This window comes from Rattus norvegicus, chromosome 3 (assembly GCF_036323735.1).
Source record: "Rattus norvegicus strain BN/NHsdMcwi chromosome 3, GRCr8, whole genome shotgun sequence".
Classification (NCBI taxonomy): Eukaryota; Metazoa; Chordata; class Mammalia; order Rodentia; family Muridae; genus Rattus; species Rattus norvegicus.
The window spans coordinates 152,361,793-152,378,224 of record NC_086021.1 but is presented as its reverse complement, the minus strand read 5'-3'; the positions used below and the strand labels follow the sequence as shown (position 1 = coordinate 152,378,224).

At 39.8% G+C, this 16,432-nt stretch overlaps 1 protein-coding gene across 2 annotated transcripts; it reads right to left on the bottom strand.

Moving 5' to 3' along the window:
* Window positions 1-55: 55 nt before the first annotated feature.
* On the bottom strand, window positions 56-16,427 carry Polr3f (RNA polymerase III subunit F). Of its 2 annotated transcripts, none has more exons than XM_039105045.2 (9): window positions 15,242-15,299; window positions 9,055-9,122; window positions 8,523-8,630; window positions 8,336-8,403; window positions 7,570-7,682; window positions 5,981-6,124; window positions 5,695-5,802; window positions 4,320-4,511; window positions 56-3,570 (listed from the first exon to the last, which is right to left on the bottom strand). In XM_039105045.2, exons 4-9 carry the CDS (start codon window positions 8,397-8,399, stop codon window positions 3,493-3,495), a joined length of 699 nt encoding a protein of 232 aa, XP_038960973.1. In that variant the 5' UTR covers window positions 8,400-8,403; window positions 8,523-8,630; window positions 9,055-9,122; window positions 15,242-15,299; the 3' UTR covers window positions 56-3,492. The 2 variants fall into 2 exon arrangements, with proteins under 2 accessions (XP_038960973.1, NP_001101254.1); NM_001107784.1 differs by lacking the exon at window positions 8,523-8,630 and adding an exon at window positions 16,155-16,427 and having other exon boundaries at window positions 57-3,570; window positions 15,242-15,359.
* Between the last annotated feature and the right edge of the window lie 5 nt (window positions 16,428-16,432).

The following is a 16,432-nucleotide window of genomic DNA, read 5'->3' as shown; positions in this document are numbered from 1 at the left end:
TTATATATATACTCTAAGTGTTCACATGGCGAAGAATAATATCAGAAACAGAAAGTTATATATCAAATGAATATATTTTTATCCTGCAACAGAAAACAAATTGCAAACTGTTATTCATATGTTAATTTTTTAAGATTTCAAAAAAGCAGGGTAAATAATTCAAATTCAAGTAGACTCAAATTGGATTTTAGGTTTGGCTGAATCACTGCAAAAAAGTCTGTTATACACACACACACCCACACACATAATGAAAACTTTTTTTGTTTTCCTAACTTTAAAAAGCTCAATTATAAACTAACACATTTCAGTGTGAAATTCCCTAATTCCCAGGGGGAGAATATGCAAGAGAGCTCTCTGTTGAGCTGTGCTGTCTAATATAAACAGTATGCACAGGCAACTAAATAAAAACTTAGTTCCTAATCGTTCGTGTCAAGTGCCAGCCAGCCATCTGGCTCAAGGTTTTTGTATTAAACACCAAATACAGACTCTTTCCATCATGGTAGAAAATGCTACTTGTCTAGATGTTGTGGTGCCTATCTATAAACCTAATAGGAGCACGCAGAAGCAGGACTGAGTTCAAGATGCTGTCTTACTGGACCACACTGCCACAGGGCACCTATTTTGTATTCATCTCTCACCTGCTATAAGTAAATCTGAAACTACCTTTTCCCTTCGCTGTTGGGCTGATGGTTGGGGCCAGAGACCTCATCATACCAGGAGTATTCTATCACTGGGTCCATCACAGAATGGAATTGTCCGATTTCGTTGCTTAATTGATCACCACCAAAACCCTTATATAAAACTTATTTAATGCCAAACTGAAAGTTTAATGTGAGAATCCACATTCATTAAAAACCACTAAATTGGGGTTGGGGATTTAGCTCAGTGGTAGAGCGCTTGCCTAGCAAGCACAAGGCCCTGGGTTCGGTCCTCAGCTCCAGGGGGGAAAAAAAAAGAAAGAAATATATCTAAAAACCACTAAATCATCTCATGATGTCTCCTTTTTTTGTGGATCACTTTTATTCGGGGTCCTCAACAGATTAGTGTGTGTTCTCGGTGAAGAAAGTGCCGAATATGAAGTGGGAAGTATGAAGAATCTGGGCTTCATCTGCAGCTTGAGTTTGTGACATTATGATTTCTTTTGTTAGCTTATTTCTGTAGAATTCATTTTATTTACAGAACAGTTGCAACATTTTCAAACTTACCTATCCCTCTCAGTTAATACTCAGAGTAAAAAAATGTTATAAGGCAAAAATATTCAGAGTAAAAAGTAATGGTGAGAAAAAACATTTAAGCTATCTCCTTATGCTGGTGAGGTAAGGAGCATTTCTAGCCACTGAGTGCTGATTTAAAAACTCTAATTATCAAGACAATGCAAAGCCAGGCATGGCTGCATGCCAGCACCTGGGAAGCTGAAGCAGGAGAACCACAAGTTCAAGGCCAGGCTAGACCCTAAGACCGTAAACTGAATTCCAGGCCAGCGTGGAGAGACGCTCTATGTCCAACAACACAAAAAGGATAGAATGCAGAGCGCGCTTAGACAGTAACTCGGCTCCTTCTCTCTTACTGTCATCTGGTCTTTCACGATAGGGTAGCCCTGGCTGTACACTGGGCTGTATAGACCAGCCTGGCCTCTCACTCAGAGATCTGCCTGCCTCTGCCTCCTGGGTACTTGGATTAAAGGCCTTCTCCACTATACTCAGCTTACTTTGTGTCTAAGGTTTTGGTTGTTTGTTTTTACTAAGTTTTTTAAATATATAATCCAAAAGCATGGGCCAACTGAAAGGGTTTGTATTGTGCTCCTCTTTGGAGCTGAGCTCTACCACCTTTTGGCAGTGCTCTAAGTGAACACAATCATTAGTTACCCTGATATATAGATCAGTAAAATCAAACTCACTAGCTCATTTTTATCAGATGAATTCCATGGCCAGCTCTACAGAGTAAGCATTTAATGTCACCAGCTTTTTTTGAATGCTAGATTATATATAAAATGTAAGTTTTTTCCTCCACTTCTTGTGAAGGGTGGCAATGGTAACAAAGTCTACTCTAACTGGATCTTACTCCAGTGTAAGAGAAGCACTAGTCTTATCTTACAAACCCTGTCTCAAAAAAAAAAAAAAAAAAAAAAAAAAAAGACAATCCACCTGCTGAGATCCTTCAAAGGTACATGGCTGTCTTCTGTGCAACTGGTACACAGTGATAGCTTTCTGCTTAGACTTGTCACACCACAGTTGTTTTTTGAAGAATAAAAGGGGACCAGCTGAAGACCCCTTAGAGAGTGAGTGAAGGGTAATGTTCTGTTTTAATGTTGGAGACAGGGTCTATCCCTATGTAACCCTGGATGTCCTGGAATTCACTATGTAGACTGGGCTAGCCTTGAACTCATCACGATCTGCCTACCTCTGCCTCCCAATCGCTGGGACTCAAAGAATGCATCACCTCACCCAGCTAGTTTTAAGTTTTAATTTTAGTTAAAAGATTAGCTATTATCTAGTCTATCTGCTTTGACAGCGCACTGTAGATTGATGGTTTATCACGGAAATAATTCTAAAAGCTGGGAAGTCCAAGGTGCCAGTAGATTACTCATCTGATGAAGGCTCACTTCCTTATTCTTTTCTTGTGTCCTTCCATGACAGTGGGTAACAGAAGACTTTGGGTCTCTTCTATACAGGCCCTAACTCCACTCATGAGGATTCTACACACAGTGTCACCTTCCAAAGGTCCCATTTAGCACATTCCATGTAGAGATTAGACTATAAAATTAGAATTTGGCACTCGTGGTAGAGTCACACTACAGGCATGGAATAAGAATCTGAAAAAAAAAATCCAGGAAATAATACACTTAAGGCATACAGAGAAAGTTATGGCCTTACCAAGAAAGGACAGTGAGATTATTTCCTTTGGTATGGAGGATCAGTGATGTGGAAACATGTCCTGGACAACAGCGTTTGGGAGGGATGTCGGTATGGAGGCGCGCTCCTCTGAGAGTCCTACTGGGGTGAAAAACAGATGGTGTAGAAAAAGAAATACCCACTTTACAACCCAGGCCCGAGCTGGCACACACACTCCCATCACCAGCTGGTCCTGCCTGCACCACTTGTAATTTCTTCTCAACAAAACCCAAGAAAAACCAAACAGAAATGGCGGTAATAAACCCGATGAGTTTTCAATGACGATCTTAAGTAACTCAAGTGGGCATCTTCTCACTCCAGCCTTTATCTCAGTACATGGTCAACGTAGGTTTGCTGGCTTCTTTTCCTTAGTCTTCCAGACCTTCAAGGTATTTTACTTAATGAAGAAGAGACTTCCCAATTAAACTTTATTAAACTTAATCTCCTTTGTTTTCTGTCTTCATAAATAAGTGTTTCCATAGCAGCAAGTCAGTACCCATTATTGTGAAGTATGCTCTCAAAGTAATTTGACACTCCATCATGAATTATTTGTTTCCCACGAAGTTCAGTTTGCCAAATGTAAATAAAGTTCACAGCTCTATTAAAATTCGAGCCACTCTGTCATGTAAATACAATTAGATGGTGAAATTTCACCACCTTCATGGCAGTCATCAAAAACCTTAAAAAAAAAAAACATAAAAGTTTATATTCAAGTTTTAAAATATCAAAACCCCACCGATTTAAAGCAGTATTAAAAGAAAAAAAGAAACTCTTTGAAACAGATGAGGACTACATTGAAGAGCACACTGTAACAGTGTCTACTTTGTGGTCATGGTTAACTATAAGCTTTTATATTTTTGGTTTGTTTGGTTCCTTTGATTTTTGGTTTTTTAAGAAAGGGTGTCATTATGTAATCCTGGCTGACATGGAATTCACTATGTAGAATAGGCAGGCTTCAAACTCAGAGATCCAACTGCCTCTGTCTCCCAAATGCTGGGACTGCAGGTATGCACAACCCTGCCTGGCTTGCAGGCATATTAACACAGCATAAAGATGAACCTTTCACCTGTCCTTTCACCTGGGCAAAAGGTTATCAGCAGGTGCATAGGAATGAAGGAAGTGAGTCCTATACTTATCGGCAATTTAATTTTTACTAAATTGAAGATATTCTGTGTTTAGGTATCTTCAAAGAGTGCTAAGTAGAATTATCAGGATGTTCTTGGTCCTAAGAACAGAAGCATGTCCCTACCCTGAGTGCTCCAAGAAAGAATATAAGTCCTATTCATCAATCTGTGAATCCATCAAGGGTCTGGGGGAGGGGTTAAATAGCTCATGTGACACAGGTGGGAAGCCTGCTGTGCCTGTTGTTTCTTTATGGCCTCTGCATAAGACAGTGATAGAAGTAAAACTGAAGCAGCTTTCACTTACGGGACAGAGTCCACAGGGTGCCCGGACCAAGCCTGTAGGTGGGAGGATTGGGTTGACTGCCCTGTACAGTTTCATGTGTCCATCAACGCTCCCAACAGTGCCTTCCTTGGCAGCAATGATAGTCATATCCACTTTGCCATCATAAATGAGTGTGTTCAAGATGGTTTCAATGTCCTCCATGGACAACTCTACCTAGAAATGGGTACATAGAAAGCATGCATAAAGGACAAAGAAACCTCCTTTCAGAGAAGGTATTACAAACAGCAAGAGGTCACAGCCACTCAGTCAAGTGGAAAAGCCATGCTCTATGGAAGAGCAATGGAAGGCACAAATAGGATGAATAACAGTCCACATGAGCACAAACCACTGCCATGCTGAGGACAGAAGTCTATCTTCATGCCCAGCCTCACACGATGTCAGCATTCTTTAGAAAAAAACCTAGAAGGCTTATGAAGTGACATTTATTAAAAGATTTATTTATTTTATGTAAGTACACTATACACCATCATCGTCTTCAGACACACCAAAAGAGGGCATCGGATTCCATTACAGATGGTTGTGAGCCACCATGTGGTTGCTGGGAATTGAACTCAGGACCTCTTGAAGAGCAGTCAGTGCTCTTAACCACTGAGCCATCTCTCCAGCCCTGAAGTGACATTTCTTTGGCAACCAAAACCCACAAGAATTTGGACAGTCTTTTTAAAAAAAAAATTATTTAATGTATATGAGTACACTGTAGCTGTCTTCAGACACACCAGAAGAGGGCATCAGATCCCATTACAGATGGTTGTGAGCCACCATGTGGTTGCTGAGAATTGAACTCAGGGCCTCTGGAAGAACAATCAGTGCTCTTAACTGCTGAGCCATCTCTCCAGCTCTTGATGAACATTCTCAAAATGTTGCTATAGAGAGATACTTGAGACATGAAATAAGTTGAGTTCCTAATTTTTTAATCAATGAGAATCTGGGAACCAGAACTGAAAATGACTTCTCCAAATGCTACTTTGGCTTCTTTGCAGACCATGAAAAGCATCAGTGTCCTTATGTAAAGGTCTTCAAAAGGGTGCTGAGGGACCCTTACATTTGACTAAGTAAGAAAGTATCAATAAATCATACTAACACTGTAACAAACTCAACTATCAGACAATCAAGAACTTAGAACATTTTCACTTTGGGTGAACAGAACTGCCAGGACCCAATTGAGAAGAGTTCTCCAGAGTCAGACACTTATGGTGTCTGCCTACTGTAAAACAATGCTTTTCCAAAGTGGGTTCAGCAGAATGTGGACCTGAAAGGGCGATGGGTCAAACACACCACAGCTACAGCCTTGTGAGGAAGACTAGGCCATACAGTCGGGGTAGAAATAAGCTCTGACCTTACTGATGCCCAGTTCACAGATGTACTTCCACACTTCATGTGATGAAGCAAATGAACTGTTTCTTTGTATCACTGGATTCTGTTTACTTTCTCTTGCAGTCTCTGCCTGTGAGATTAGAAGAGGAAGCTCAAGCAAAAATTCATGTTAGTGGTAAAGTTACGTGTAATACCAACAGTAGCACATATGATAAAAATTTCCAATTTTTGGGATTTTTAATCTACAAGTCAATATTTCACAAAATCTCTTTTTAAAAGAACTTGTGATATTTCCTTAATGACCTCACCTTGCTCTGTAGGAATTTGAAACACTGTTGATTAAGCACCTCAACAAATTCAGATTCAAAATCCTGGTCACTGTACCAGGCCCCGCCAGTCACAGACCGGTCTGGCTGCAGGTTATAGAGCATGTAAACCTTCTTTTTGGAAGCCTAGGAAAGAATATGCACAGATCATTTCTTTATAAACTTCTAGAAACTAAACTTGAACAGCCAACACTTATATTTTATAACAGTTTTCAATATACCGAATAACTGCAAAAATAGCAGAGAGTCACTCAACTTGGGACTGTCTCTAAAGTGAGGGCTGTCTTCAACTATGCTGCAGCCAGCACTGTCCATGGTCTGCTGCTGTATATTGTAAATCAGAAACCTCACAGGAAGGCAAAGAACACTGGTTCAGATACAGTATGGTATTTAAGCACATTTTCCTTTGCCTTTCATTTTATAGCCACCATTCATTTCTACAAGTACTTAGGTCAGTCTCTATTCCTCTAACCCCTCGTGGTGTGGTTTCCAAAATTCTGTCACAGTTATTTTAATTTTTAAAATTAATTACTTCATGTGTGGGTATTGGTGTACATCTGGGCTATTACCCACAAAGGCTAGAAGAGGGAACTGAACCTGGGTCCTCTAAAGAGTAGTCAGTGCTAACTGCTGAGCCATATCTAACCACTACTTTCTGCATTCCACTCAGGCATCCCCTAATGTCTAAGTAACTTTTAAAATACTAAAACACAATGCAGATGATTGGGCATGGTAACATACACCTGGAATCCCATACTCAGGTGGTTAAGGCAGGAAAGATCCTGTATTCAAGACATTCAAGACCAGCCCTGGTTATATTATCAGACCTCTCTCTCAAAATAAAATAACACAGTACAATTAAGATTACTCCGTGCATTGTCTATAGGTTTCAACACATGCTTAAGGCTTTTGTTTTATAGAACAATTTAGCTGCCCCAAAACATCTCCTGTGTTTCATCTTTTCTACGTTCCCTAGGTCTAGCAAACATTTAACTTTTTACTGTCTTTCCCACAATGTCACCTAGTTGGAATCAGTGTTGCCTTCTCAATATGATTTCTCACACCAAGCAATAAGCATTAAGACCACTCTATGTCTTCACAATAGGTCATCTTTTTTATCACTGAATATTCCAGATAGAGAGAGATAGAAGGAAAAACACGTAAGAGACACAGAACAGGAATCTTTCTCTGACTTGGTCATTAACATACTCCAAGTGCAAAGCAGTACCTCTCTGTCATACTCCAAACAACAAACACTCGTTGAGTGACATAATGTGCTAGGAAACAACACAAAAACTAGGAAAGGTACTCAAGGCTCCAGACTCTATGTTTTCTATAGAGCACAGGACGAAGTAGGAATAGGTGAGACATCAAGAGTCCAGAAGGCAGCAAGTTAAAGTCAGCACAACAGGAGCTAAATTTTAGTCTTTAAAACAAAACAAAGTCCCAAAACCAACAACAACAAAAACATGTCTTAAATCCCACATAAATTAATGAATGAGAGGCTAACAAAGCTGGCACGGCTGCCTCAAGTGAAATCCACAATGGAACTTAGAAAGCCGACTACTCACTGCTACAGACTTCACAGCTTTAATAAGCTTTTTACTTTCCAAATTCTTGAGAATTTTGTTGATTTCTGTTAATGGCAAGTTGCTTTTGTACCGAATATCTCTGCTCCATATTCCTGTAAGAAAGTAGGAAAGCTGACAGCACTTCATTTAATATAAAGTTTAGAACTGTTCTCAGAAACTAAAACCCGAGAAACAAAACAAAACACACAACTGGGATAAAGAAAGACTACAAGAGCCAGTCATAAAGTGTCTGCTTTACATTCTAACTGAACATTTCTCAGAATCTTGGTGTGGTTTGTTTGTTTGGGTTTTCTTGTTTTGTGTTGTTTGTTTTTTGAGAGGGCCTCACTATGCAGCGGCTATACAGACCATCCTGGGGTGTGCACACAGTGGGGAGGAATACAAAAATTTAGCTGTTTCAATGCAGCATGTACACCTACTATTTAAACAACATTCTATTTGTAAGACAGAAAAAAAAAAAGCTATGATTCTTACATTCAATAAATACCCATTGTGGGAATTTATGAGTTTTCTTTCAAACAAAGAAAGTTGTACACGAAGAAAGAGACTATGTATCAAACATAAATGCTTAGCTTCATGTAGTAACATGCTTGCAATCCCAGCAATCAGGAAGACAAGGCAAGAAGATACTGAGTAGGAAAGCCTGGTCTACATGATGGGACCCTCTCTTAAAAAATAAAATGAACAGAGCAACACAACTTTAGGTCTAGACCTAAAGACAAAGCATCGCCCTCCACATGCTCACCTTTATTCCCTGCATCCTCTATGATTTGGTAGACTAGCTTTTCCTGGTTATCGGACCCCTTCATTTTACTGCAGGGAATAAAGCAGAGTAAAAAAGGAAAAATTGTAGGCTATGTTATCATCTGCATGACTACTTAATTAGCAGACAAGGCTATCACACTGACTGATTTAGCAAAAGAAGGGCTTACCTTAAAAAGAATGAAAAAGAGCTGTGTGTACCAATATGAAAAGATGTCCAAAGTACAATAAATTAAAAAAACAAGTTACAGGACACTATGGATATAGCATGATCCAGTCTTAAAAAAAAGAAAAGGAAAAAAGCGATAACATATAAATATAGAATCGCCCATGAATATTTAAATCTATCTAGAAGAAATTACCTAGAGCAGTTACTCTGAGAAACTGAAGCACAGGACAAAAGGCAGGGGTGACGCGTTTACATCAGTTTCTTCTGTGTCTTTCAACATATAGTCTAAATTGTCTTTAACCTCATCATCACCCTGCCTCAGCCCCCATGTGTCAAGTCTATAGGTGTGTACCACATACTGAGCTACATTACGTACATACAGTCTCACATCGCTCAGGCTGGCCCTGAACTTTCTGCCCTGCTTCCCAAGTGCAGGCATATTGGTGTGTACCACAATACCCGTTACAATGTTACCAATTACTTTTGTAATAAACAAATTTTTCTAAAAATTAAAAAAATAGTTGCTTACTTACCCAGCATTCTGAGAATCCTTTATTCTATATAAAAGGCCTGTATTACTCCGTAAAAGATCCAACTGACCCTAAAGTGTTTTAAAATAGAAAATTGTAATCAATTACTCTGGAAATATATCAATTCTGATGGCAAGTGTTACCACAGTTTTAAATGTGTTGATTATACCCACTAAACTGTTCTGCCTCCCACGCTTGTCAGTTCTTCATCTGAGACTGGGGATTTGCTTACACACCTCAAACAAGGTATTTTTAAAAACTAATATAAGGATAGTTCAAGCAAGAGATACTAATAGTGTCCCACATACTAAGTTGGCTTTGTTATTTGGCCAAGGCACAAACATGTTTTTAAAACAGTCTATTGTATTCCTTAGTCAGGGGTGATGGTGGTGATGGTGTGGCACACGCCTTTAATCCCAGGGCTCAGGAGGCAGATGCAGGCAGATCTGAGTTTTAGGCCAGCCTAGTCTATAGAGTGAGTTCCTGGACAGCCAAGGCTATACAGAGAAACTCTGTCTCAGGGGAAAAATTATTCTATTTCTTAATGTATTTTGCTAGCATATATGTCTGTGCACCATGTGTATACAATGCTCATGGAGGCCATAAGAAGGCATTGAGGGCTGGAGAGATGGCTCAGTGGCTAAGACTGCTCTTCCTGTTCAATTCTCAGCAACCACATGGTGGCTCACAACCATCTGTAATGGGGATCTGAGGTCCTCTTCTGGTGTGTCTGAAGAGAGCGACAGTGTACTCATATACATGAAATAAATAAATAAATAAATAAATAAATAAATAAATAAATAAGACAAACCATCCTGTATGTGGGTATTAGAAATCCAACTCAGGTTTCTGTAAGAGCAGCAAATGATCTTAACCTGGGGGATGAGGAGACAGCTCAGCAGTTAAGAGCACTAGGGGTTGGTTTGATAGTTGTTTATTGGTATTAGAATTGATAGAAGGTGTTTAAGTTTGTTTTAAGGAGAGTACAGAGATTACCCGAATCACGTGGGGATTTTCATCCATGGTTCTGAACTTAGATAGGGAAAAATTAGTCACTGACTCCAAGTAGAGTATTGTGATATTTACAAGTTATTAAGGTTAAATAAAAATCTGTGGCTTCGGGTAGAGAGTTTAACAGATGGATACATTTTAGGCTAAAGTCCTGACTTGATACATTGCTTATTGGTATTAGAATTGATAAAAGGTGTTTAGTTTGTTTTATGAATTACCCCGCTAAAGGCCATATGGCTCCTTGATGCCGGCTAGCGAAGGTTTGTGGTTACTTTTGATATTTACCACAACAGGAAGCTCAGATTCTCTTAACAAGAATTTTGGGTTCATTTCCTAATATCACAGAGTACAAAAGCCTATCAGGCTCATTGTTTAGCTTACTTCCTTTTTAAAAAAAACTGTTTAATTTTCATAATGGGTGTGACTTTGAGTTTTGTGGTTATATTATTACTCTGAGAGGGAGTGCAAGATACAAGCTTTTCTGGTTACAGACTAAGGAACACAGTATTTTGGGAGAAAGATTTTGTCTTTGTGTTTTTAAAAAGTGTGACTAGGCTCTGGAAACCTCACAGAGTCATACTGATCAGATTTGATAGAGGTAGACTGCCTGAAAAAAAATGATTCTGGAGAATCAAACAAGATATCTCGATTCTAAACTCTTGTCTTGAGAGTTGTATTTTGCAGAATGTGCCTACTTGGATTCCTGGTTTCAAGGGCTTTCAGCTGGGTTCAGTCAGGACACATAGGCTACAGCATTTGCTTCATTCTTCCTACCCCACCCCCACCCCCAAGGATATCTCAATGCCCATGTACAGCTTGAAGAATTTATGGAGGAGTCGCCCCAATTCCATGGATTTTGTAGGGCTGAAAGTAGTTATTCTAAAGTTGTTTTTATGAGGAATTTAGAAATGGTTGTAATTTAACAGGGAGTAATTAGCTAGATTGAGTTATATAGTCATAATCTCATTTGGTAACTAAGCTAAAATCGTATCTTTGCTTTGATATAGAATTTATTTGTTAAAAGAGTTTAAAAGTACAAGGTTTAGAGCCAGTCCTTCTATTGGTATCGTTACAAACTTCTAAGTTGATTACACATTTGAGTTAAGGGCCAAATAGCAAATTCATGGTCTGACTTTGTGAGAGTACTTTCAAGATAATATTAAGATACAAAGACAACAGTCCAGATTGTCTTACATAGATAGATAGTTTTCAAAAAAAACATCAGAAATCCACAAAATTTGAGATTTAAAGTTATTTAAACTTTGGTTGAGACATATCTGCTCCTAACAGTTCCCCTTTGGCGGATTTAATGAAAAATTTGAACATCTCTACCTCCAGGTGGGCAATACTTTGTGGCTAGGCAGCCACTGGACAAAACTGTCTGTTTCATCTGCAGACTAATACTGTCCAGAAAAGGACAAATTATGCAGAATAGTTGACTGATAAGTTCTGCCAAGACAGGGTGATCAGCCCTTCAAAAATCTGCATTTTAATACTCTGTCAGTTGATTTTGGGACAGAAGGCTGAGACTTGTACTCACATGTTGCTAACAGGGGACTGTGCTAGTGGATATTTGTCTCTACAACCTCTCAGTTCTAGGCTTCCTATGTGTATAGATATTTGGTCATTCTCAGATTTCTGACGGGGTTGAAGACTGATTATAGTTTCATAGCCTATCAGGCTGTTTAACTCTGGAAATACATATTTTATTGGATAATTATCAGACAGTATAGAAGCTAGCCAAGATATAATATAAATTTTAAGCCTTTCTTAAGCTGGAATGGATAACTAAATGTTCTGTTTAACTGATAGAGTGTTGGACTGGGTGTTAGATATATTTTATGCTTTTAATTACAAAATGATAATAGTTGTGCTCAACTTATATTTGAGAGAAAAGTTTTTTTTAATTAGACAAAAAGGATGAATTGTGGGATGATGTCACAGGTGAAGCAGGTACAAGATAGAAGGAGGCCTGTCATTGGAAAAGGAAGGATGGGCGGGAGAGAAGTTTGAAAGAAGAGGAGGAGGCTGGAATGGAAAGGAGGAAGAGACAGGAGGGAGAGGGAGAGAAGCCGTGGCAGGACAATATGGCGGGTGACGTTAAGATTCCACGCTGTACCTTTACAGGTTGTTACGAATGTTTTTAAGGGATGAATGTGTACTGGGCTTTGTATGTTTATGTGGGCAATTATATCTTATCAACTAGGCCAAAGGTTATTGTGTTGTACGTTCTTTCGTGTGTAGATTTAAGTGTAACAGAGTGTGGGGCAGCTGGTCTGGGTCACCATGGAGTTGGGATGTGTGTTTCTGGCATGGAAACCTGCCTTGGGAGCTAGATAGGTAGAGAGAGTGCTGCCAGGCTCAGAGAGAGGCCTTCGGCAGTGCGATGTGGGATGGAGCAGAGCAGGTGAGACGCTTGCTGACTGAGAATTAAGATATCCAGCAGATATCTTGGGGCACTGAGGTGCCGGACCTAGAGGGGGATAAAAGACAACCTTACATTTTTTATTTTTTATATTTTTACAACAACAGCTGGGGTTCAGTTCTCAGTACCCACATGTGGCTCACAACAGTCTCTAACTTAAGTTCCAGGAGATCAGGGTCCTCTTCTGGCCTTTGTCAGTACCAGGCATGCATACAGAACATGGACAATACGTGCATGCAAAATACTCACACACATTAAATAAAAATAAATCTTTTTTAAAAAGTTATTTTAGGATAATATATATATAAATCCATATTGAAATCTAAGTAAGTCCCAATTATGTAAAATATGGGTAAATATAATTAAAAATAGAATTTGTACTGATAAAAATTTAGTCCAGATAAAGCATAAATATGAATATTCAACAGCATACTAAGTTAAACTATAGTTCTTAATGATTTTACTAATATATACAATTTAACTCTGTGATAGGAGAATTAGGCAAAAAGATTAACAAATGAACAAAGGGTCTCTAGGAGTGGTACTTTATCATGCTCTTTGAACCCCCTTAGGCCTAGGCATCTAGAGAATCCAGATATGTGTACTGAATTTTCAGCAATTACAAGAACCATAACCAAGTAGGGTGCCCTACTGTATGTTAAGAATGTAAAATAGGTTTACTTACTGGATAAACTGCAACGCTCTCCCTTCTTTATAAAATTCGAAGTGGGATCACAAAACTCAATTCAGAGGTTCCCTTCTGTCATTTATTCAGGCTATTCTAGTCAATTACTAAACACGTGTACTGTACCATTGTTGGGAGAGCTGTTTAAGTGGACAACTTGTTGAATTATAGGGCGGAGGACTGAACATACTATGCAAGCTAAGTGAATGTTCTACCATTGAGCTATATTCCAAACTCTCAAAGGGAAGCACACAGATGACTACAACACTATGCTTATGAGAGACAAAAAGGTGGATGCACAGTCAAGAGAGGAGACTGGCCCCAACCTGGGACTCCAAGTATCCAAGTATCCTGGGGATAGACACAGAGAGGAGTCCTGAAGGATAACAAGGAGTCATTCTACACAGAAAATGGAAGCCCATAAATCACCAACTTGTCTTCTGTGGGAGAAAACAGAAGTCACTGGCCCATTGTTTGCTTTTTTATTAATAAAATTTCATGAGGAAAAGCCACACCCACCTGTTCATGTATCACTGTTCACAGCTCATGACTGCTTCTTATTAAAATGACAAGTCATACAGTTGTGACAGAAACCAGTTGGGCCACAAAAATTATTTTATTTACTATTTCATAGAGAAGTTTGCCAAATTCTGAGCCACAAAGGTGAAGACAAAGGCTTAACAAAAGATTTGCCTATCCCTATCATCTGTGTCTAGTGCCTTGAGGTAAAACATCAGGTTGAAAGCTTTAGAAAAGAAAAGTCGGGCTGGAGAGATGGCTCAGCGGTTAAGAGCACCCGACTGCTCTTCCAGAGGTTATGAGTTCAATTCCCAGCAACCACATGGTGGCTCACAACCATCTGTAAAGAGATCCGATGCCTTCTTCTGGTGTATCTGAAGACAGCTACAGTGTGTACTTATATATAATAAATAAATAAATCTTTAAAAAAAAAAAAAAAAAAAAAGAAAAGTCATTCAGAAGAGGCCTAGTGTAAGACTCTTAACTAATAAAACCAAACCAAAACGTCCTCAGGAAAAAGGAATCAAATGGCTTGTGAAAGTAGAGATATAGGAGATCCAAAGCATCAGCCAGTGTCTGGTGGGACATTTTTCAAAAGTTGGAAGAGAGGCATTTGGGCTCCAAGTTCTTGAGTTTCAATGAAAATTCTACTGCACTGTCTCTGAAGCTAAGCCTGTACTTTTTCCCAAAGAAGTCCTCAGTGGGACTTCTTCCTGCTCTTAAAAAGCTCAGAGTTACACTGTGATACCCAATCAATAGGCTATTGATAACTCACCAAAAAAAAAAAAAAAAAAAAAAAAACCCAAAAAAACCAAACAAAAACCCACAGTGGAAATATTTTATAGGGAATGGCTAAAAGCTAGCAGCAGGAAGTAACAGGCCACACCCACATGCCCTTTTGTGTCAATGAAGATAATACCATAGTTATAACAGAATTGCATGCAGCTTCTTCATCTTGTCAAATGGCAGGCACGTAATTATCTTTCCTTCCAATTCAAACATGCTAATCCTTTCCCTGGTTTGGAATCAAATCAAAAATTCTGGCCTAACAATTAGTATATTGACTCACTAAAAAAAGAGGCTTATTATGCCATCATTAGTTCATACGATTATGGTGGGGGAGAATCCTTGTAAGTCTCCTGCAAGGTGGAGACTCGAGAAGGCCAGGGGCATACACCAATGTCGCAGACCTGATGCATTAGCCTCGGTGATGAAAAGTCCATGGTGTAGATGGAATCTTAAAGCCTAAGGACAAAGAGTGGTGAAGACTGGTCCTGGGACTCAAAGTAGGTTGGGGTAAGTTCTTCTGTCCTCCATTTGTTCTACGTAGGCTGATACTTAATTGGATGGGGCCCACTCACCTTCTACAGTCAGCACAGCAATTCAAATACCACATTCTAGAACATCCCAGAAACAGCATATAGGCAGATCTAGGAGTATCACGGCCCAGTCAAGTTGACACATGAAGTTAAACATCACAACTATGTGACAGGAGGCAATGAAATACATAATATACAACAAATTACATAAATTAGTTGAATTCACCTTACCATGGACAATAGTCTATTGATGGCCACTGCCCGTTGCTGGGCTTCTATGTGAGGCATTTCATTCTGAATTACTTGATCTGTGATTCCATGAGGGAACTGGTGGCATAATTCTATAATTCTAGGAACAAAGGTATTAATGATTTATGTTTGCTTGTTTTAAAAGGCAAAAAAGGAAGATGCATGATAGTTAAGCTAAAATCTCAGTTTTATCAATGGGAATAAGTACGGCAAATTGAATCCAAGGTCTGTGGGCAGAATGCAAATGTAGAATATGCGCACGTGTTCCTGTGCGTGTGCGTGTCTAGAGAGGGTTATAGTGATTCACCATAACTGGAGTCTGTTTGAGAAATTATCTTCTCCAAACAAACTGGAAGGATTAATTTGTTTGGAGGTGTAATAAGCTTACTACCCACAATAATAATGTTGAGAAAGTCGTTGTCTTTTTAACTACATTATAACCTAAAAACACATGTGCGCTGGGGGTTAAGGCACTCACTGAACCTACTTGGCTCAATGGTTCTTTGTAATCACAAACTGAACCCTAAATTGGCCCGAACGTTCTCTCACAGAACTTCCCTTGGCAACCGAGCAATACTGGATTCGAACACATGCCCAAGAACTAGGGGGAAAATGCAGGTCTTTTTTTCTGGCACTGGCTGCTGTCACGTTCCAAGTGCTCTAATAGAACCCCGGAGGAGCCAGTTACATAAAGTTTCAAGCTGTCACGCTGCTCTGGAGCTTCTGAAGAGTTCTACTCTCCCTAATCGGGAGGGGGACTCCCAGACAGCCGTCAACCCTGCTCCCGCGTGCTCAACTAGCCTCTTCCGTCCTCTCCCGGGGACCGAGAGAGAAGGGGTACAGCTATCCAGCTGACTGCTCGCCTAGCGTCGGGAACCTAGTTTCACTGCATTACCTGTTTTCTATTTCCACCGGATCCGCGTCCGGCGGCTGCACCTTCACCTTCACCTCCGCCATGAGGGTGGTTTTCAAGACTAGAGGAAAAGTGGCCCGGAGGAGCGCGCTGGAATTCTCGGGAACCGGTGGAGGCGCACGCCAGGGGTGGGGGCGTGGGAGGGACGAGGGACCTTCTTCCTTCGGTCGCGCCGGGCCTTCTTCATGAGGTCGGCTTGGGGCGCCCATGATGTGCCTGCTCCGCCTTGCTCAGCAGGGTCGCCGCAACTTGTCCTTTCT

Coding starts and splice junctions, on each gene's coding strand:
- Polr3f (NM_001107784.1), bottom strand. CDS start 16,381: ATGGGCGCCCCAAGCCGACCTCATGAAGAAGGCCCGGCGCGACCGAAG. Junction 15,360..16,154: donor CCGGTGGAAATAGAAAACAG/GTAATGCAGTGA, acceptor CTTTGTTCCTAG/AATTATAGAATTATGCCACC. Junction 6,125..7,569: donor AAGCTGTGAAGTCTGTAGCA/GTGAGTAGTCGG, acceptor ATTCTTTCCTAG/GCTTCCAAAAAGAAGGTTTA.